A 22,671-nucleotide genomic window follows, 5' to 3' on the forward strand; every position below is an offset into this window, starting at 1 on the left:
GTTTTCTGGAGATTTAAAGAAGAGAGAAACACAGCCTATGACGGCTCACCCCTCAGCCTGTAAAGTGCATGGTTTACGCATTCTCAGACTTTTTTCTATCCTCATATCACACGGCCCTAAATAAAACAATATCAAGGAGCAGAAATCTCCTGTTAGTTAACGTTCTTCACATCCAGCCAATAGGCACATCTCACTTCCTTCCACTACATGTGATTTTTGCTGAGGTGTAGAAAACGAGGCACCACGCTGAGGCCATGTATCAGGCCACTACTGGTGTAGCCCTATAAACTCAAAATCAGGAGTTTTGTTTATGCATGCTGAATCTTCCCAGAGAAAATCACAATGCATCGAAGTATGAATTCTTTCTCCTACCCCTGCTGCTTTATCTCCCCATTAAGACCCGCTGTAAGTCCTAAGCATTGTTTCAAATTGTACTGCGTTAAATCTATTTGCAGCTGGCAAGGTTGTCTTTACGGTTTGCAAGTGTATTTGTCTCTGAGTGCATCCACACTCGCAGTGAAACAGTCAGATTCACACTCAACTGTCACAGATTGTCACAGTGTGCACGTGCAACTGTCTAAAAAGCGTCAACAGCCAGCCTGGCTGCTCTCCATGCTCCAGCGGTTTATCATCTGCAACGTGAGAAGGAGAGCGCTTCATCTACGCTGCAGAGTGAGAAGTGCCACATCGAGTATTGGAACTTCCCGATCACACAGACACTCTCACTGGTGGGAAGCTAGTCCTTTCACTAAGGGGAGTCAGTCCCCTCACAGTCACAGTTTTTTCAGTTCTTCATCTGTGCCGGCTGTGTGTGGAAAGGATGATCAATAAACCTGCAATCAGGGTTGGGCATTCACTTTTAATCAGTCCCTGAGAATGTGTAGGTTCAAGCTTCTCTGTCTTCTCTGTATGTTTGGCAGAAAGCGGAGTTTAGCTCCAGCACACGCGCAGAGCGGGCAGAAGAGCTGCGGTGAGGGTGGAGCGAGACGACGTCGCCCCTGCAGTTGGTTGAAGACACAGTGAGTCAGGGCAATGGTGACCTAAAAGCAGTTGCAAGTGTGGTTACACTTTTCTAAGCTTAACACGGACAACGCTCGCCGTAACGTAATATGTTTGCGGTGTGGTTACACTTACACACGCAGACACACGCGCACACACACACACACACACACACACACACTTTGCCCTGTTGACAGACTGACACGCTGGAGGTTGTAAGGAGTGGTTTGGGAGGGGAGAGGGAGGGGTTTTATGGTTTTATTTTGTCTAATGAGATTGATATGAATGAATAAATAATTACCAAAAATGTAAATAAATAGGATAAATACATTATCCAACTGTAATTACATTTTTGTTAAAGAGAAATTACCAAAAAAAGGTACAGTTGGGCACTGGAACCCAATTTCGGGTAGCGGTGAATTGTACTCTACCTGCACTAGTGACTGCAAGAGCGATCCTGCACTCACACTGTAAGTACCACGCCATAACCTTATACCGAGGCTCCGTCTGAAATCTGAAACCTGATTGATACAGGCCACTCTAATGTGGTGCAGAGAGCGTAGGTGCACAATAGATGGACCTTCATATGGCTGAGAGAAGCAGTGCACTTACATTCCTGTTTGAAGGTGAAGTACTCTGTGAGGTGTCGGCACTCGTGGTTCCCACGCAAGAGGAAGAGTGTTGTGGGGTGGTTGATCTTGAGCGACCAGAGGTAGAGAACACACTGGGAGGACGGACAGCGAGAGAGAAAAGGTGGGAAGAGGGGGAGAAGGAAAAGTCAATGATATGTACTGACGATTATGCACAGACCTTGAAAGTGTAAGCTGTGGAAGTGCTTGTATAATTCATTATCAGTGTTAAATCAGATGCTGATACGTTGCCAATGCTCTCTTCCGCTGTGCGTGCAAGGTGTTTTAGGGTCTGTGCACATTACTGTAGAAGACTGTCAGTGACTGGCTTTAAACGACTGCATTATGTGAAGCTTTTCAAATAAAAGAACATGCTCCCACACACTTCATTTGTCTACATTTAAGTCTGACAGTTACCTTCAGCAAGGCAAGTTGGCTTAGCTGCCAGTTATGTTTCGTGCTGCAGCGACAGTCTTACATTTTATTTATAGGCGCTTTTCTAAGCACTCAGGGACGCCGTACATTTGTTTAAAACGGTGCAAATGACAGAGTAAACAAAATGATCAAATCAGGTTAAAAGAACAACAACACAGTGCAAATGAGATCAAAGGGAAAAGGCAGTTTTGAACAGGTGGGTTTTCAGTTTGGATTTGAAGTGAGGGAGTGAGGGAGTGTGTCCCGAGTTCAGGAGGTAGGAGGTTCCACAGACGGGGAGCAGAGCGGCTGAATGCAACAACCAATGTTTACACCATGTAAACACCATGTAGACACCATACCCAGGGTAAAATCGGGGTTCTCATAACACATTTAACCTAGAGACCTAGAGAACTCCTTATTTGCGCATGTAAACAGCATTCTCTGATTATTATCGCGTTTCTCGTCTGCGCATGCTCCCCACTCCACAGCGGTGGCTTTTGACCCGGAAATAGAATAAACCAGGAGGCAATGGCGCTGCGAAACAAACAACGATAGAGCGTTACCTTTAAACCAAGGGAGGTCTTTGCAATGGCAAGTAACATTACTAGCAAGAAGACCTGTTACTGACGTAATTTTGACAAAGGTACAACGGAAAAAAGGCTGTATTCAGTCCAGCTGTATGTGCCGAGGAGAACTCCAATAACCCGATCATTCCCTTAACCGGGGTAAGGCCATTTTCGGGTTACTGAGTGATGAGGCTCTTTCTACGGGCCACTCTGCCATAAAGCCCCGATTGGTGGAGGGCTGCAGTGATGGTTGACTTTCTAGAACTTTCTCCCATCTCCCCACTGCATCTCTGGAGCTCAGCCACAGTGATCTTTGGGTTCTTCTTCGCCTCTCTCCCCAAGGCTCTTCTCCCACGATTGCTCAGTTTGGCCGGACAGGACAGCCAGCTCTAGGAAGAGTTCTTGTCGTCCCAAACTTCTTCCATTTAAGGATTTTGGAGGCGACTGTGCTCTTGGGAACCTGAAGTGCAGCAGGAATTCTTTTGTAACCTTGGCCTGATCTGTGCCTTGCCAAAAGTTTGTCTCTGAGCTCTTTGGGCCGTTCCTTCAACCTCATGATTCTCATTTGCTCTGACGTGCACTGTGAGCTGTTAGGTCTTATATGGACCGCTGTGTGTTTAATACGTCTAGAATTATAAATTCTTTCCAAAAAAGAGCTACCCACCTCTCCCGTTTGGGAGAGGTGGGCTTTGGTAAAGCACGTTTGCATGTGTACGAGCACGAGGCCTACGGCGGTTCTGACGTCATTTCCTGTGCGCATGTTGGCTACATAGAAAAAAGAAGGAGGGACCATGCGCGGACATTTAAAACAATGGCGGTGAAAGGTTCACGTTGGTGTGATGCGGAGGTGGAGTGTTTACTGCAGATTTGGTCGATGAAAATAATGCGTGTGACGTGTTACGGCGCGATGGCGTATAGGCAGCAAGAAGCATTTGCGCCACAGGAGAGGGAGGGGGGGGACAAGTACCCTAAAGCACGGGGCACGGTACGGACGGACAGCGTAAGTGCGCCCTTACTAAGAACTTTATTGCAAAATGAATGTAACATGCAAGGAACAGAACACAAAACTTAGTCCAATTGATGATAAATATTGCTGTAACGCAGTTCAGCTGCTGATTTTTTGACATCAAACCAGAAACGATCAGAAAAAATAGATTATAAAAATGCATTTTTATACTGTTAGACGATATATATTCATATATGAATATATCAGCCAGCCTTCTGGGAAGTGCAGGTAAATGTATAGAGGGGGCTGTGTGTGTGACTTGATCTCTCAGAGAAAGGGACACGGCTGGAGTGGCTTGGAGCGAACATGGGTTTTAATGAGAGCCCTCCCTTGTAGCCAGCCACTGCGTTTCTGAGCCTGGAGCGGGGGAGGAAGACAAAGGAAAAGGCTCTGTGAGGCAGACGTGAACACCTCAAACCCAGACACACAACTACGCTGGGGCTGGGGGAGCCAGTCTTGAATCAAAGAGAATGAACTGAGTAAATAAAGAAGAGCTAAGAGAATGAAATGGATTGCTCACATGCGCTGAATTTAGACTTAGGCAGAGGTAATTAGCGTCTTTAACAGGCCACAGTGACTCTGTATTTGTTACCAAAGTAACCACGTCCTCATATCTATGTTCCTACATCTGTCTCATGTGTTACTGCAGTGAGCTCAGTGGCCTTCCTTTGAAGAGTAGAGCATTTTCAGCTCTACTAGCAGAGAAAATAGCACAAATCTGGTGAGAAGTAGAAAAAATGACAACAAAACATTTATGTCATACAGACTTTTTCTAGGGCTGTGCTGAATATGCCCCCATGCCCCGAGCTGACAGTCTCCTTCCTCTTCCTGTCGATGCCTCCTTGTTCATTTATGTTTACTGTCCCAATAATATGTATTGGATTAGTATTTATTCTTATTGTACTTTATTTATCCCTATACTGATATGAACGTTGATTACATTGGAATTGACTAGAGAGACGGAGAATATTTGTCATTTGATAAAAAACGGACAAATAATGGTTTAGTAGATTTATAAGAGTATAAAATAGTTGCCAATTCATTTTCTGTCAAAAGACAAATCGCCTTTTTTGAATACTAATTTCAGCGTTCGACCAATCACGATAACTTGCGGCTTATGTGTTAAGTCGTAAGTTATTGATCCGATACACCTGCGTTAAAAAACAGGTATGCATTTCGTTTTTTCCAACAGCTGTATCTTACTAACCCTGAATGGATGTGATATGAATGCTACGGTTGTTAGATGACCTGGCTAAGGTTATACATACAGAACATTAATGCCATCAAACTTTATTTTATTATCAATAACAACTTCATTTTTTTTTGTTTGGGCTTAACTAACTTGGTATCTGATTGGTGCGTCATACTTGCTGATACCAGTATCAGCAATTGAGGCTGTATCGGACGTATTTCTGACACTGGCGTCGGTATCGGAACTAGAGATGCACCAATCCGGATCCCATCCCGGATGAATGAGGCAGACCCAGCATCCCGATCGAGTCATTTCGTTTTTTATTAATAACATACACAGAAATACAGTTACACGCTCTAGTCAATTCTATGCTTGCAACACAGGTTAGGGTTTTATATTACAATTTAAAATATCTGCTTGTCGTGCACTTTACATGGAAGTGTTGTTTATTTATTTTTGCTGCTAATGTACACTTTGTTATTTGTTAATAAATAATATTAAGTACGTTTATGTCTGTTCTCATTTGTCACCTTTTCATGTTTATGTCAAGCCTGATGACTTCACTCACGTGTTATACGGTTCATTCATTCAACAGTAGGATCGGATCGGTATCGGGTATCGGCCGATGCGTTCAGCCCAGGTATCGGATCGGAAAAAACTGGATCCGTGCATCTCTAACAGAAGCTTATTCAATGCCAGGTACTCAAAATGACCAGAGAGTCTTTTCACAGACTCCCCAATCACCTCTAGACGTCCTTGTTTTAATTAGATTGAATAATTGCTAGACTGCATATAATAAAAACATTAAGTATGTGTTTTCCTTTACTTTTAATTAGCTGCTCCGTGTTAGTTCTGACACAGTGTTACCAACAGGATGCACACTCCTGGCACTCGGGTCACACCCGTGCTTCAGTCGCAGCAGGCGGGGCTCGGCAGTGCGAGCCTTTCCCTTGCACTTGTGACCAGAAATAGATGCGTACAAACTGTAACATGTGTTTAGGATCGTGTGTGTAAATAACCCAGGGTGTGTTCCCACCAGCAGCATTGCTACGCCCGGGCGTCCGAGGCTACAGCCCCAAGTGTTTTATGAATAGCCCTGGACCTTTAAACTGGCTTGGAGCTTTTAGCAACTAGCTTCTCAAAGTTATCTCACATGTCTCGTCTCTTAATGCTAGCAGTTGTGAAGTATCCTGTTTCGATTCAATACCAAGACTAAATACTAACAACTACAGCTCCATGGAAGATGTTGTTGTGGGAATTTTGGATATTTGTAATTCATAATCATAGTTTTTTTTCAGGTCATACGCAGTTCAGTGTCTCCTGTTTAACCTTATCATGTGACTAGTGCATAGCTTGTTTGTGCTAAATGGATAACGCAAATAACTAACTCTTGATGGTATAATGGCATATCTGTGCTTCTGTACATCCTGTTTCTTGCAGATAACTCATAACTGTTTTTATGGCCTATGTGGACCCTGTTTTAGAGACCTTGGCCTATGTGGACCCTGTGTTAGAGACCTTGGCCTGTGTGGACCCTGTTTTAGAGACCTTGGCCTATGTGGACCCTGTTTTAGAGACCTTGGCCTGTGTGGACCCTGTTTTAGAGACCTTGGCCTATGTGGACCCTGTTTTAGAGACCTTGGCCTATATGGACCCTGTTTTAGAGACCTTGGCCTATGTGGACCCTGTTTTAGAGACCTTGGCCTATGTGGACCCTGTTTTAGAGACCTTGGCCTATATGGACCCTGTTTTAGAGACCTTGGCCTGTGTGGACCCTGTTTTAGAGACCTTGGCCTATGTGGACCCTGTGTTAGAGACCTTGGCCTATGTGGACCCTGTTTCGAGACCTTGGCCTATGTGGACCCTGTTTTAGAGACCTTGGCCTATGTGGACCCTGTTTAGAGACCTTGGCCTATGTGGACCCTGTTTTAGAGACCTTGTGATGAGAGAAGGTCAGAGGGGGTTGTAATGTCTGAGGCATGTTTTGTTTGGTCTAAAGACGTCACCCAACCAAGGCTTAGCCCGTTCTATCTGTGACCTTGTGACCCGGTCTGTGACCTTGTGACCCTGTCTGTCTGGATGGGGGGGGGTCTCCTCCTCTAAAAGGCTGAGCACCAGTGGGCTCCGGGTCATTCCTGCTAAACTCTGGGCTTTGTGATGAAGCAGGGGTCAACGTATTTTTGTCTGCAGAGGAAAATACTTTGTCAAAATAAACCACGGAGAAAAAGCTGATCCTGTTTGTTGATCTTTATTGAAGAAATCCATTTCCATGACAACCTGTTGGCTTTTAATATTTCTCGGTGTCCCTTTATTAAAGGAAAAACACATTAATGGATTCATTTTCATTGAATCATTAAAATTCTTTATGCATTCTTACGTTTTTCAAGAACAGAAAACGCTGTGGCTCAGATACGCTGAATGGTTTTTAAAGTGGAGCAGACTCTTCTGGGTCGGTAGTGTTTAAAATGTTACTTTCCTGAACAATTACTGTATATGAGTAAAAATATTTGAGGACCTTAGTGGAAACAAATCCTGCATCAACCTCAGCCTGTCATTCCCTATGCTCTTTCAGTCCGCTGCTTTCATGTGTGACATTTCACCCACCTCTCTACGACTCAGTGCCCATCAAAAGCCCCCGCAGAGTGGTCAAAATGTTAGCGTACTGGTCTGTTGACTCTTACGTACAGTCAACTCCATCCACACTCTCCTTCATGAATAGTCCCAAAGGTACTGCAACATTTTAGAAGTATGTCCTCAGGATGGTACTAATAAATAATGAACTGACTGACAACAACAACAACCGTTGTTCAGGACTTCCTTACAACACAAAAAGACTTTGACGTTGTCAGATCAAAAGCAGAATGGGTCATAATGGATGCAGCAGAGCCAGAGATGTAGTCTTTTTGTAATTCCAAGCCTTTCTCTTCCTCTGCAAAACCTGGGGCCGTCATTCTCCACAATGCAACTTGACCGACAACTGTTTGGCCAGAGATTTGTGTACGGCATGCTAGTAACGGATAATGTAGCCTCAGGATGAGGAGCAGGCTACTGCTGAGCTCCCCTCTGTCCAACTCCATGCTCCTTGTAGTTTTCAGCCCCAACCATCGCTGACTCAGGTGACATCACTTGAGGCAATTGAACAGACTTCACGCTGCTCCATTTGCATTAGTACTTAGAAGAATGCCCACAGGCCTGTAAACAGACTTTGATGTGTAAAATCAGCTGAGTTCCCATTTGAAATACCAATTATGTACTGCACACTACAAAACATGGTTATTAGGGCTGAACGATATGGGAACATAATCTAAGGGCGCACTCACACGGTCCATCCGTACCGTGCCCCGTGCTTTAGGGTCCGCCCCTCTCCCCCTCGCGGGTCAAACCAACTAGACTTTAGCCCTGAAACGTGCTTGGGTACAGCACGGATGGACAGTGCGCGTGCGCCCTGACTTTGATCTGTGAACTTCCTTAACTTCCCCTATATTCTTTCTTATCTGTATCACTATTATTACAAAAATAAATCTGAATCCAGTCAGTAATGTCAAACGAAAAGAACACAAACTATTACTGCGGCTCAACACCAACTTTATTCGCCATCTTGGCGGCGTTCCCAACTAGAACAACAACCGTCTTTTAACCCCACATCCGGTCCCTTCACAATAAACGTTATATTTTCCATACAGGTTGATATTTGTCTAACTGAATATATTAGTGCACAGTACACAGTAAGTTAACAAGTAACACCACACAAACTACAGAGAACAGTGACTAGGAGTCTACCACACATTTTCAGATAAGTCGAACCTGTTGTAAACAAGTTAATGGTTGTACTCTTTAGCATTTCTTTTTTTTTTTTTTTACCTAACACCATACACAAACAGGTGGGCAGCAGAGGAGAGGGTTACACAGCAGCAGTGTTTTCTGTGTTTCATTCCTTTTTTAACTCATGAAACTGGGTTACCATTGTAACTGCCATGAATCGAAGCTTACTACAGCGGCCGCCACCCCCCAGGCAGCCAGGCGGCAGCTCCCTGCTCCAGTTCTCGGTCTTATTTTTAAACATCCAATAAGCATGTGTGAACTGTGCCCTTTGCAGATGTCATCGAAAGAGAATTTCAGACAGCAAAACCTATTTGGTCATTTGGCACTCGAGCGAGACCCTTAAAGCAGAACTGTTTTGCTATTTTGACCCAGCATCTTAACCATCCCGAGCGTCAGTTTACTTTGATCTTATGACATCAACTCTTTTAGTCCAAGCTCTATCCCTGATTCACACAACAACACACTGAAACTTATCACACTGCTCAATGCACAATAATCACAATTTGACTGGATGTTATAGTTGTGCTACATTTTCATCACAGTGGTTTTAACATCATTTTATAAATTGAGGAAATGTACATGCATGGAAACATCTGCTCAAATGAAACCGGGTTAAAGAAAGAAACGATTTGTGAGCCTGAAAAGTTGTATAAAGGGTATGGAATTAAGTATTATATGAATTTGAATCCACTCTCTGCCTTAAATCAGACGTGGTGCCGGAGAACTCTAAGCCCCCTGAAAAACTATATAAGAAATCATGAGAGAACAAGACTATTTTCCCCCGGGTTCTCCGGTTTCCTCCCACAGTCCAAAGACGTGCAGGTGTTCGGTTCATTGATGACTCTAAATCACCCGTAGGTGTGAATGGTTGTCTGTCTCTGTTCGTCTCTATGTGTCCTGTGATAGACTGGCGTCCTGTCCAGGGTGGACCCCGCCTCACGCCCGATGTCAGCTGCCAATGCCAATGCCAGCCCCCCCGCGACCCCGACAGGGACAAACGGTTGAAGATGAATGAATGAATGAAAATCAACTTTATTGAATTACAGTTTCATTTATGTACATTTTATTTTCATTATATTTTGACACACTGTGTGTCAGTGTATGGCGCTAAGGTGTAAGGTTTACACATTAAAATGCAAAACTCTAGGTTTAAACTGGTGACTGCAACATGGTAAAAATTAAATAGGCTTAAATAACATAAAAGGGATTATTATTCTATCCATTTAATCCATATATCCATTCTACCATGACACCAAATTCTCCTTTTCAATGTTACAAAAAATCCCCAAAGCAATTTCAGTCCAAAGCAACTGGACTTGGTAACAAAACATGGTTAAATATTTGAATTATTCATCGGTTACTCGTCGAAGAATCCACATGAACCACTTTTCGCATCGGCGTAATTTATATCCGCCACACAGAAAATAGATTTCCAACTAATCTCGGCGTTCCTCGAGAAAACGCTGACAAAATTGAATGAAAGAGTGAATATTGCGCATCGTTACACACCCACTAAATAGCTTTTCCAGCCAATAACAGTGTGGATATGTTTTTTTTTTTCATTCTTTAGACAAAAATTATAAGTTTAGCTCAACTTGGACATAAAATGTGACCCTCATTCAATTCAATGGAGTCGACCAAACCTAAACTCCTGGTTTGTATTTTTGTCACTGTGCGATGTGTTCAGTGGTCGTCACTTAATATATATATATAACCCGAATGTTCTTTATTCGACTGTAAAATAAAGCATTAGAAACGAATAACCTGGAAGACACAACAACTTACCTCAATACTGAAGTATCCTCGATCTACGTAGTCACCGAGGAAGAGATACCGCGTGGTACTGGGCGACCCCCCCACTTCAAACAACTTCATAAGGTCAAAGAATTGTCCGTGGACGTCACCACACACTGCCAAAAGACAACACACACGGTTGTTAGTTGCTTGTGTGATAACTAATAGGCATAATGATAAGTATACTAATATACTGATAATAAAAGTTGTTGGTCTGAGTATACGTTGGTACATGTTGCACCATACTTGCAAAGAGCCAAAAGGAAGCTCTTTATCTATGAAGGAGTTATGCTCATTTAAATGTTTCTCTTTCACATCTAGGCCAAATATTTTTAATTTCAGTTTTGAAATATGTTTACTGCGTTGCTTATGCATGACATTAGCAATAAGAGCGGTCGTACTTAACATAATGAGAGTGGCAGCAGGTGTGATAGGGACAGTACCAGTTTTTTTAGCTCATTTGATCAAGGCAGAGGACGGAGGATTCAGTTCAACTGAATGGGACTGAAGTGTTTCATTGATTATTAGGGATGGGAATCGAGAATCGGGGTGGTATCGTATTTATCTGAGCTTATCAATGCAAGCGTGCTGTTTTGACAGTTGCACATTGCGAAACAATGACGGCAAACTCATGCGTCTACGCTGCTGGAAACCTGCAACGTGGCTTTATAATAGGATTAATGGGAATTCCGGTCTAAAATCATCCCAGGGTCTTTTTAGGCGATTTCGGCAAATTCGATCAAATAAGCCATTGAGAGAATTTTTTAAGTGTATGAACTATTAGCTTAGATTTTCCGGAAAGATGCTAACAGCCTGCCGCGGCTATTTGCTGACCCAAGTTACCCAAGTTAACAAGTTAATAGTTGTTACACGAATATAACGACTTATTTGATGACCGAATTTGTCAAAAAACACACAAAAGAGATGATTTTACACGGGAGTTTCACTTGAACGCCTCATGTGCAGGCAAGTTTTTCTTTGAAAAATCTGAAAACTAACGTATTCTGCATCTGACGGCTAGCATACTCTTCCAAACTACTAACAGGGCATCACTGGAAGACTCTCTACTGAACCAACCTGCATGTGGGATCTGAAACAGTATGTGTAGATACTTTTAATCATTCAATGGGTGGTCAGAGGTCAGTTTCCTTTCTCGGCTCTTACCGAACATTGCCAGCCTACCTGTTATAGGCGCCTCCACTTCCAGCATGCACTTCTCTTGGCGGAGGATGTTGGCCCCATCGTTGACGATCTTCAGAGCCACGTCCTCCTCCAGCCGGCCCTCTCTGACGAGGTGGTTGCGGAGCAGCTCGGCGTTGGGCTTGCCATTTTCGTATAACTCTTTTACCGTCAGCTTATGTTGTGGAGGGTACGGCACAGCTGTTGGAGGACAAACGTGACACCATCTATTAGGACGAGTAGGTCAGAGTTGATTACAATTATATCTTTCGTTAGCATTTAAAGAGGTCGAGTTATAAGATAACTAGTTGAAATTGAAAATGTATTCAAGAGCCAATTACATACGGAGTATTTATGCAAGAATAAATGGCAATTTCATACCAGTAATAAGATGTGACCCCTGTAAGACACATGGAGCAGCAGCAGCAGTATGCATATAAGACTGCATTTGCTTAAGTTGCAATCATGACAGGTGACCTTTGCATTGACTGAGCCAAGATGAAGTGATTGGCGCGAGAGGAGGGAAGCATACACCTACGTGATAAAGCTATGCAAGAGATGCGTAAGACATACTGTAAGAGGCCCTGCACCTCACTTGACCCACCCCCTCTAAGTAATCGGCTCCGTACCACCTACACAATGCTTTCACGTCGCCACTAAAAGTCAACGCTTTCGGGATTGGAAAATGAGTCACTGTTTAATAGGGGATCTGGCAGTTTAGACATTACATTGCATTTAATAGCTGAGGCTTTTATGCGAGGCAACTTACAATAAGTGCATTCAACCATGAAGATTCTGCCCAACAATGATCAAATGAGTCTAAACGGCTTTTTAAGTCTTTTATTTCTCTTTAAGGGGCCAAGGTGCAGCCTGAACAGGTGAGTTTTGAGTCCGTGACGGAGGGTGTGTAGGGTTTCTGCTGTCCTGTCAGTGGGGAGCTCATTCCACCATTGTGAGATTTTGTTCTTACATATTTAGCTCCCTTATCTTGGAATAAACTACAGGATCATTTCAAACTGGAAAATGCTTGAAGGGGAGCAGGGAAAATAGAAAGTTACGTTATTATTTCAGGACAGAACTAGGAGTTTATGTTGACTTTGGTTCTCTTGTGGAAAAAAAGGTGCTAGAGTCACTTGCTGATTGTGCCTCAGTAACAATAAATTACACTTGCTAAAATCAGATACTGCATGATGTTGCTTGAGAACGCCCATCTCTTCTTCTCTGCCGACCAAATTTAGTCTGCTTTTGCATTAAATCGATAACCTTTATGTCTTTATATATTGGGAGTATATCGTCACATCAATATTCAACAAAATGATCGCAATCGTGGGTTTTCCTGATAACGTGGAACCCAAGCTGCCATGTCCACAAAAATGTAACTGAGAATTGTGCAACAGTCATGACAGTTACTTCTTCTCACTAGTTGATAATGTTGGTCCACTTTTTAAATGGTTTGAACTAAAAATCTGGCACAATGCATCTTTCTAATTGTTCACAGCACAGATTAGCTCTGTAACATTGGCAGCAGCTCCATCGGCTCATAAAACTACAGGAGCAGATAGTTACTGACTAAGCTGAACATGTTCAAAACAATAGTAAAGTGTGATCCAAACCCTCTCACTTCCAGGCCGTGCCAGATAAAAAAGGATTACAGCTGGTATGCCTAATAACAGGCCGGGGACACACTAAATACATTAAGGCACCAGTGTGGAGTAAAGCTAGTTAGGTTTGGTTTTTCAAGGCATACAGAGGCATTGCATAGAAAAGACAGCTAGAAGTGAGCAAAAAACAAACAAACATAGAGAACCTTGAACACACTTGTACTGAAGGTTTCATCCCAGACTCTTGATATCATCAAATCTATCCCCAGGTCAGTGCACAGGACGCCCTTTGCCGTCAAATGTGACATAAATACTTGTATCAGCTTGTGGAAATCAGCACTCCTCGTGCGATAAGCTGTGCCAGTGGCAATGAACAAGAACGGGAGAGAGGGAGGGAGGCAATCTGAGAATGTTGTCACACCCACACAGAGCAAATCTAAGTGCAATATAAAAAAAAAGCGTTAATGAGTTTTTAGTGTGGGTGCGTTTGCTTATCAGTGATGCAGTGTCTGAGTGCAGAGGTAGCCTAATGTATTCCTCAGGATCGTGTCGACTTGAAGAACCTATTGAAGCTGAACCACTGATGATTTTTCTATAGATGTTTAAAGAAATATGACACACACAATGTATGTATTGCTCAATAAAGCAAAGTCTGTTTACTGCTAGTGGCGTTTGACTCGGTGCATGAGATGCTGGTAATTGATGTTAGTTAGGCCACAGACGTTAGCCAAGCCTGCAATGGAGAAGCTAGAGTACAGTTCCAACTTGGCTAGCCTGTGCTGAGGACAAGCTGTCATGCGTTGACCGGTGCGGTATAAATAAACAGTAAGTGCTCCCGGGCCTACAAGGCACGGCCGCGAAGAGAGCTGTAAGCTGAGGTACGAGCCTTAAGAAGAGATTAGGTAAAGCCTCTATTAGCGAGGGCTTCCAGATTCAGGCACTGTTTACTTAAAAGCCTCGTCACACAGAAGGAAGGCTCCAGTACGAGCAAAACAGACTCTGTGGAAGCATGGCGGCACAGAACTGGATACATAACAGACATGAGATAACCAGCTGACAGAATGAACACGAATTCGCCTGGAACCTGGCAGTAATTAGAAAAGCTGGAAAACGATAGTCGGTCTCAGTTCTGTAGAATTGAACAGTCCTTTCAACTCCACAGGAACGACACCCCCCCACCCCTTGGAATAATAATAATAATAAAGATAATAATAAATTCTGGATAGATTTGCCTGTGTCAAGTCTGGAGCCGTCTGTTCAAACACAGATACAAATGAATCTGTGGCAGCCAGTAAACACCATCATTCAATCCAAACAGACAGCGTGCGGACAATGGGGAGAGAACCACTCATTCTGCCGACACATAACCCAATGAAAAATAATGTTTTGTTCAAAATAATAAGCTGCAAAAAGCCTGAGGCTGGCTTCTTATTAGGAGACTGCTTGGCCTAATTAGCATTAATGTTTGATGAACTCTCCAGAACCACAGACATACAGTGGGACGCTGCTGCACCGCTTCAACACCCACACTGTCTGGCAAGACAACAAACCGCTCAGGAAACAAAGACATCACTATCTGCCATCCTGCCCATCGAGGATAATGTTTTTGGACAGCGATATGAGCCCCGGTTGAGAACATGTTCGCTATTGTTTCAAAATCAACACAATGGAGGAGGATTGAATTACAAAGATGCGGCCGGGTAGAGATGAATGGAGCCGACCGTGGCTGGGTGAATCATGAAGTCCACTTCAGATTGCTCTAATTATCGGTGAATGTTAATACACTCGCGAGCCAAATAGCCAGGCCTCGGGTTTATTTGTCGTCTCTGTCGGTCGATCGTGTGCTGGGAGAGCAGGGGAAACCGTTATCCTGTAATTGCAGTTTTTTTCTGGGGAAATCTGTTGAAGTTCGTCTAAATCTCAAAAAGAACTCAAAATGCCGCGCCACTGCTGCAGTGTCGGCCGGAGAGCAGACACTCTGGGCCGACATTAATGCCTTTCAGATGCTGCAACAGGCTGGGTTTGAAGTGAGAGTGGCGATGCTGGTGTCATAAGAAACCATGGACACCAACCATGTCGGGAAGGAGGCTAAATAATGCTCCAAGGCTCAAAGGCTATGGGCAAGGGGAAAACTGCCCATTGTCACAAGAGTCGTCCATGGACGTCTGACCTCAAGATATCTGAATGAAAATGAGTTTGACGGGTACCCATGAGTGTCCCCTTCACAGACATGTCCACTTTATGATAACTCCAGACAGTTTGGCGAAAATAAGATGCAGTTCTTTGCATGAAGTAAACATGTTGTTTTGGTCTCTTTTGGTCTCTATTTTTTATTATTTCTGCCTTTCCTAGGGATATTGACAATAAAGGAGTTTCTTAGCAACTTACATCACACCAGTACTCGCCATCTAATCCCCGAAAAGCAATTCCTGTAGAAATTTAAAACATCTTTATATCAAATTACAGCAAAGTCTTACTGTCTGAGAAGTAAATAAACGCAATGTTTATGACAGATTTATGACAACAAGAACTTAGCTTCATCCCTAATTAACCTTCAGGTTCCTGCTTTACCATTTATATGCTACATTGGTCTACTGTTGACCTCCTATCTCCCCATAAACATCCCCCGTTCTCCCCCTAAAAAAGACTAAAATTGACCTTTGTCGGTCTCAAAGTGTTCAAATGGAGAAAGACAAGTTAATATTTTTTTCGGGGGGCGTTCAGAACGGACACTGTTAAATTGCTTGAAACGCGAGTAAGTTGTCCCTTGATCATATTTGGATCACGATGGTCCAAGACACGTTTGGAGCACCGAGGCAGTTAGCGCAGTAAGCTCTGCCCGCTTAGCCTGCAGCTATACCCAACTCTGCTGTTGTGCTAAATGAGTAGGTATTCTAGTGCTAACCAGGGATCTGACTGCTTCTAAATAAACAGAAATGAGCGCTCAGATGAAGCGTGTGGCTCTGAAAAAGGAGTGTTGTAGTGACATCAGGTCGACAGTGATTTGACCTGTACACCGCAAAGACTACACCTGACCAACCACCAACCAGCATGTACGCTCTGCGCCTGCATGAAAGGAAACAACTCTCCATACCAGCATGCGGCAGTAATCTGTATTCATCATCAAAAAAGGCAAACCAGAAGACGGAAAGGACGGCTAAAGACACTAGCTAGCCAGTTAGCACAATAACAACGCAGCACGATGTTGAAAGGACAAATGATATCTAGCGTGCACAAGCATACAATAAGACAATTACCAACCGTTTGTGCTTAAGAGCTAAATGGTTAAAAAAAAAAAAAAATAGTACCTGATAAAATAAGCTTGTTTTTGATATCACAGCCTCTTGACTTTTGCTGTTTGTTTACTTTCCTCACTTCTGTTTCACTTCTTAAGCACTGACTGAGCTGCCAATCAGAGCCATTTCTCTCAACGACGGGCTTCACCACTGTTTCAACATGCACAATGCCGATTCGGACAAAAAACAGCTCATGAGGGCCGACTACTGACAATGGTGAGAGACACACCGCAAAAATGACAGTTGCAGCGGACCAGTGTCCCTGCCTTTAGATGAAGAGGTGCAGATGACAGGGTGCACACCTCCGATCCCAAACTCATGCCATGCACGGTATAAAATCAGATCACAGTCGCTCACAAAATGATGGACATTATTGCCTGACTTCTTTATTAAAACAACTACAGTTCGCTTAACTGCCCTCAGTATTCTGGGACCTGCAGTATTAAACCACTTTTGCTGTTAACACCAATAAATACAGTGTTTCCAAATCAACCAGGACCAGGAAATCTTATGGATTGCCTCTGTAAGGACGCTACTTCGCCCGGGGTAGAGTGGGCAGCAGGCATTAGCGTGGAGACAGCCCATCAGTTGGTGACTGTAGCAACTCATGTTCAGGAAGCACAAACCCCAGTACCGGGGTCACAGCGGGCTGGTGACCCGCAGCAGGCATCAGTTGTTTTATAATTGACATAAATCTTTGAGACACAAATGCAGCCAAGCACAGTCTGGTCTTCAATACGCACAGGTGGCCCCACATGTTAGCCTACAGTGTGTTTACACACAGCCTGGAGAGAAAACATCCGATCAAATGACCAAGTGATTGAGCTACCAGGTCGCCTGCAGTGCTCAGTGAAGGAGCTTAACTGTTGACTTACACAACCAGAGCAGCATTAGCCTTAGGTAGTCTACCGGTTAAGCCCTACACCGGAAACACCACTGGGACTACCTGCCAGCACACACACACAACGGATCGACTAATGTCAATTAACATTTTCAATTTGTTGCATTTAATGAAAAAAAACATGTTATGTCTGACTTTTAGCTGGGCAATAAAATCAAAAATCACTATATTTCTGGCCAAATGTAAATATTGATCTATTGTACTATGGTGTTGACTATTGGAGCTCTGGCAAAATAGTTACACAATGAGATTGTTGTAAAGAAAAATAACAGAACAGCTGAAAGAGTCTCGTAAGTTCAGAAAGTTGCATCACTTCACTGTAATGCAGCCTTTAAAACCAAGAAAAGACAACGCTTAGGCCATATTACACTATTACCATATACAAAATTGAAGATATCTAGTCTCATATCACGTAAGGTTTAATGCCGATATCACCCTAACTGGACCAACACTGGTTCCGGGTCGCACCCTAAAGCAAAGTGGCCTTTCCTGCGGTCTGAGTCTTCATTTCTTCTCTCTCTCTCTTCTTCCCTGTCACGTTCCTATTCTCTCTCTCCACCATGTGGCTGACCATGTTGGGAACATGACTGGAGAGATTCTTTCCACAATTAACTCACCCTCTCCATACTGGCTCACACTTCAGCATTCCAGTCCCCTGGCAGGACACTCGCCCAGTGCCCTTGCAGACAGACAGGGATGTCGGCTGCGTTGGCATTAAGGAGTAGGAGCGCTGGTGGTGGCGGGGACGGGGTTGGGTTCTCTCTCTTGGGAGCTACCTCAGAATTGGCTCTGCCTTTTCGGTCTTGGGCAGTCACAACAAGTGGTGTCCTGTCTGTCCAATGAGCCGGGACAACCTCAATGCGAACAAATCCATCTGGACAAGGTCTGGTGTATTCCCAGACCCAGCTGGGGGTATTCCTGCAACTGAGCGACGGCCTCATGAGTTATTATCATCCTAAATGTCAAGGAGATTGGGCACCAATATAGGACGACTTCTCATCTTTGATTTCTGCTACATGGTAGTGATAGACTGAATCAGCGGTCGATTGATCTCTGCGCTCATAAGGCCAATAAACCAGAAACGTCTGCAGGCAGCCTTAACAGTCAGTAACCCGAACATTGAATTGAGAGGGGGTTGAATGGGAAAATGATTGGAGTAACTTCACCTCCGGTACAGTAGGTGGCGCTCCGCCAACATCCAGCTGGACTGAATACGACTTTAGTCCCCGTTCACCTTTGTCAGAATCAGGGGGGGGGGGGGGGGGGGGGCGACTTGGACAGAATTACGATAGAAATGGGTCTTGTTGGTAGTGATGTTACTTGCCATTGCAAAGACCTCCCTCTGTTTAAAGATAACCCTCTATCGTTGTTGTTTTGGGCGCTGTTGCTTCCTGGTTTATATTTCCGGGTCAAAAGCCACCGCCGCTGTGTGGGGAGGGGGAGTTATAACCAATGGAGCGTGGGCTGATGCGAAATCCGATATCCAGGAACGCTATTGACATGCACGAATATCCGGGGTACTGGAGGAGTTACCTAGGTCTGTTAACCGGGGTATGAGCACTCTGATTTTACCCAGAGTGCGGTTTTTACATAGTGTTTGAGAAACTGGAGTGTGCCCTTAACCACATTATAATCTGGTTTTTAAGCTGCATGTAAACACGCCGACCGAAGCTGATGTGGAATGAAGTTAACGCAACCTTCTGTCCCTATATAAATAATTTCTTATCTCTCTCTCTCTATATATATATATATATATATGATTGACTGATTGATTGATTGATTCTTTATTTTCCTGTCATGCACATGAAGTGCCCAACCCTCGTGGGTTCACAATACACCCACATTTCTGTTGCAGTCTCCAATTATTACATTTAATGTCATTACAAAGAGCTCAGTGTTGAACAAATCACGATATAGCATGTTCTGATTATTCCATTAATAAATAGTCTTTATGAAATAACCACAAGGTAAAGCCTTTCTTTGTGTACGCTTGTGTAAATTTAATATGCAACAAATGTAAAACACTGAGTATTTTCTCATTTTATTAAGAACTTAAGTGCAAAACGTAAACTCGTAATATTTCACATTAGATTTCCTGAAAAAACGTATGTAAGTATGCGCTTGTTTATATCAGTTTAGATGACGTAACTGTGTATCACGATATCTCAATACATGATCTCATCATTGAAAAATACATAAAAAATGAATCATCGCCTAGCCCGACTCGAAAAAATATTGTATAGGCATCGCCAGCCCCCACTCCTGGTGTCGATGTGTCAAACATTTAGCAGATTTCTTATTTGGGATGGCTGCGGGACAGTATGCAAGTTTAACTGTGAAGCCTCAACCCACTGTTCAGACTGACGTAACACCCTTTCAAAATAAGATTTCCGGGTCCAAACGCTCGGTTCAAACAAAACAGACACAACGGCCGGACATGTGAACAATTACGCTCACCTCTTTCGTCAGTTATCGATAAGAAAGAGGTAAAACAACAGTTACGTTGTTTTTGGTTGTTTTTTTTAACTCAGATCGGTTCAAACAACGGGGAACACGGCGCCGCTGCGTTGTAGAAATACGAGCCTCGGACCGGCTTGGACCCGTAAATCGTATTTTGAAAGGGCGTTACGTCATCACGTAACAGCCGTATAAGGGGCCGTGCAAGTTACAGCCCACAACCAAACACATGCTGAACAGATACAACAGACAATTACAGTGTTAAATACGTGTTCAGCTCAAACGGGCTCTTGTTATGCTGCTAAACTGCACGCTGCGTATTGTTGTATATCGTACAAACCTACGTTTAACCACAATGTCTGTTGCACTCTGTCACACTTAGTTATTGTTTGATTTATTTTATGTTAGCTTTCTTTGATTTGATCTATGCTAGCTTATTGTTACTCTGATCCTTTCCCACCTTTGTATTGAAACTGTTAACTGTTGGATAAATAAAGCTTCTTGAATCTTGAATTTAAATAAAGCAATTGTGTCTTACTTGTTATTATCATTTCATTATAGTATTTGATTAAATGATAAAAACAACAACATGATATTGGCCTCATATCAGCCCTGCTCTCTAAATATCGGTATCAGCCACATCAGTCGACCACTACAGCGGTTGTTTATGACATACACCGGTATATAACTATGGTAATGACACCTTTATTATTATGTTATACCCTAAGCAATCATAGACAGTGCACATCTCCTTTGATATGACTATTAATGGAGCAGACAATATAAATTAATGACAGCTTCTGTGTGATATGCCTTCCTAATACCTCTTACTCCTGACGTTATAATGACATATATCAGCCACACGCCATTTTGACAGGAAGGGCTTTTTACAGACTAAGTTCTCCCAAAATCTACAGGTGGTTGTTTCCCCTTTCATGCGTTTGCGTTTCCCCATCATTCACGCAGCGTGTCCCCGCAGCCGTGCACCTCACCTTTCACCAGCCGCTCCGTCGTGGACTGTTTCTCCTGTTTGTCTTTGTCTTTATCCTTCCCGGACATCTTCGCTTCGTCTGGAGGCTAATTTCGGGGATACACTCTTGTACAGCTCTGTCGCCGGCTGGCCCGGAAAAGACAAGCTAGCACATGAGCCTGGCCGTCGGCTCTCCGTCCTCACTCTCGGCACGAATTTGTTTTTTTTAACCCCCCAAAAAAACAAACAAACAAACAAACAAACAAACGAGCTCTGGTTGTGGCTGCTAGCAAATAACCGAGCTAGCTTGCAGCGACATAAATGCTAGCGAGTAATTATTACAGCGTAAAGTGGTAATGTTGACAAAAATGGAGAAATATAATAAACATTAAAAAGAAAACGCTGCTGTGGGACGTGAATAGTTGACAGCAGTTGACTCGTACAGAAAGTAATCCCTGGATATTAGCGGGAGGGAGGCTGCCGTTAACCAACTAATCCAATTTTACCGTTAGTTACTCCTTTTTAAGCTAGTTAGCCGGCTAACGTTTGAACATGTCAGCGGTTCTTCTTCAGTGTCGCGGCCGTTTGTGACGTTAAAAACATACAATCTCACGTTAAAGCCGCGTTTGTTTAGTGCGCGGAGACACCGACGGTCCTCCGAGGTGCGGGCAGCGTCCTCACGGTGTATCCTCTCCCCCGGATTAAGCTCTAATCTGACAGGGAGTGAGGAGCCGTGGATTTCCTACAACATGGTGGAGCCGCTGTGACGTAACTATGGAAACGTGACACGTGGTTCGGGGGCGCGTTCCAAACTACAAACCGCTCGTGTCGCGTTCTCTGATAATTCAATAATAAATAATAATAATAATAATAAATAATAATAAATGTAATATTTAGTATTTATTCTGGGGGTGTCATGTTCTCTGATAACTCAATAAATAAATAATAATAAATAAAAATAAATGTAATATTTAGTATTTATTCTGTGTCATGTTCTCTGATAACTCAATAATAATAATAATAATAAATGTAATATTTAGTATTTATTCTGTGTCATGTTCTCTGATAACTCAATAATAATAATAATAATAATAAATGTAATATTTAGTATTTATTCTGTGTCATGTTCTCTGATAACTCAATAATAATAAGAAGGCTATGAAATAACCACATGGTAAAGCCTATTTCTGTGTACTATTGTGTAAATGTAATATTTAGTATTTATTCTGGGGGTGTCATGTTCTCTGATAACTCAATAATAATAATAATAATAAAAATAATAATAATAATAAATGTAATATTTAGTATTTATTCTGTGTCATGTTCTCTGATAACTCAATAATAATAATAATAATAATAATAATAATAAATAATAATAAATGTAATATTTAGTATTTATTCTGTGTCATGTTCTCTGATAACTCAATAATAATAATAATAATAATAATAATAATAATAATAAATGTAATATTTAGTATTTATTCTGTGTCATGTTCTCTGATAATTCAATAATAATAATAATAATAATAATAATATAATAAATGTAATATTTAGTATTTATTCCGTGTCATGTTCTCTGATAACTCAATAATAAATAATAATAATAATAATAATAATAAATGTAATATTTAGTATTTATTCTGGGGGTGTCATGTTCTCTGATAACTCAATAATAATAATAATAATAATAATAATAAATGTAATATTTAGTATTTATTCTGTGTCATGTTCTCTGATAACTCAATAATAAATAATAATAAATAATAATAAATGTAATATTTAGTATTTATTCTGGGGGTGTCATGTTCTCTGATAACTCAATAATAATAATAATAATAATAA

General features: G+C 42.4%; 1 protein-coding gene across 2 annotated transcripts in view; it reads right to left on the reverse strand.

The window, feature by feature from the left end:
* ppp3cca (protein phosphatase 3, catalytic subunit, gamma isozyme, a) overlaps positions 1-21,559 on the reverse strand; it is a 38,337-nt gene extending 16,778 nt beyond the window's left edge. The window contains exons 1-4 of one of the 2 annotated variants that reach the window (XM_083912967.1): positions 20,852-21,559; positions 11,608-11,805; positions 10,417-10,541; positions 1,612-1,723 (exon numbers count right to left, since the gene is read on the reverse strand). In XM_083912967.1, the coding sequence (XP_083769093.1) occupies positions 1,612-1,723; positions 10,417-10,541; positions 11,608-11,805; positions 20,852-20,918 (502 nt within the window). In that variant the 5' untranslated portion in view covers positions 20,919-21,559. The remainder of the gene's footprint in view (positions 1-1,611; positions 1,724-10,416; positions 10,542-11,607; positions 11,806-20,851) is intronic. The other variant, XM_083912968.1, reaches the window with a different exon arrangement.
* Positions 21,560-22,671: the final 1,112 nt, after the last annotated feature.

Source organism: Echiichthys vipera (assembly GCF_963691815.1).
Source record: "Echiichthys vipera genome assembly, chromosome: 4".
Classification (NCBI taxonomy): Eukaryota; Metazoa; Chordata; class Actinopteri; order Perciformes; family Trachinidae; genus Echiichthys; species Echiichthys vipera.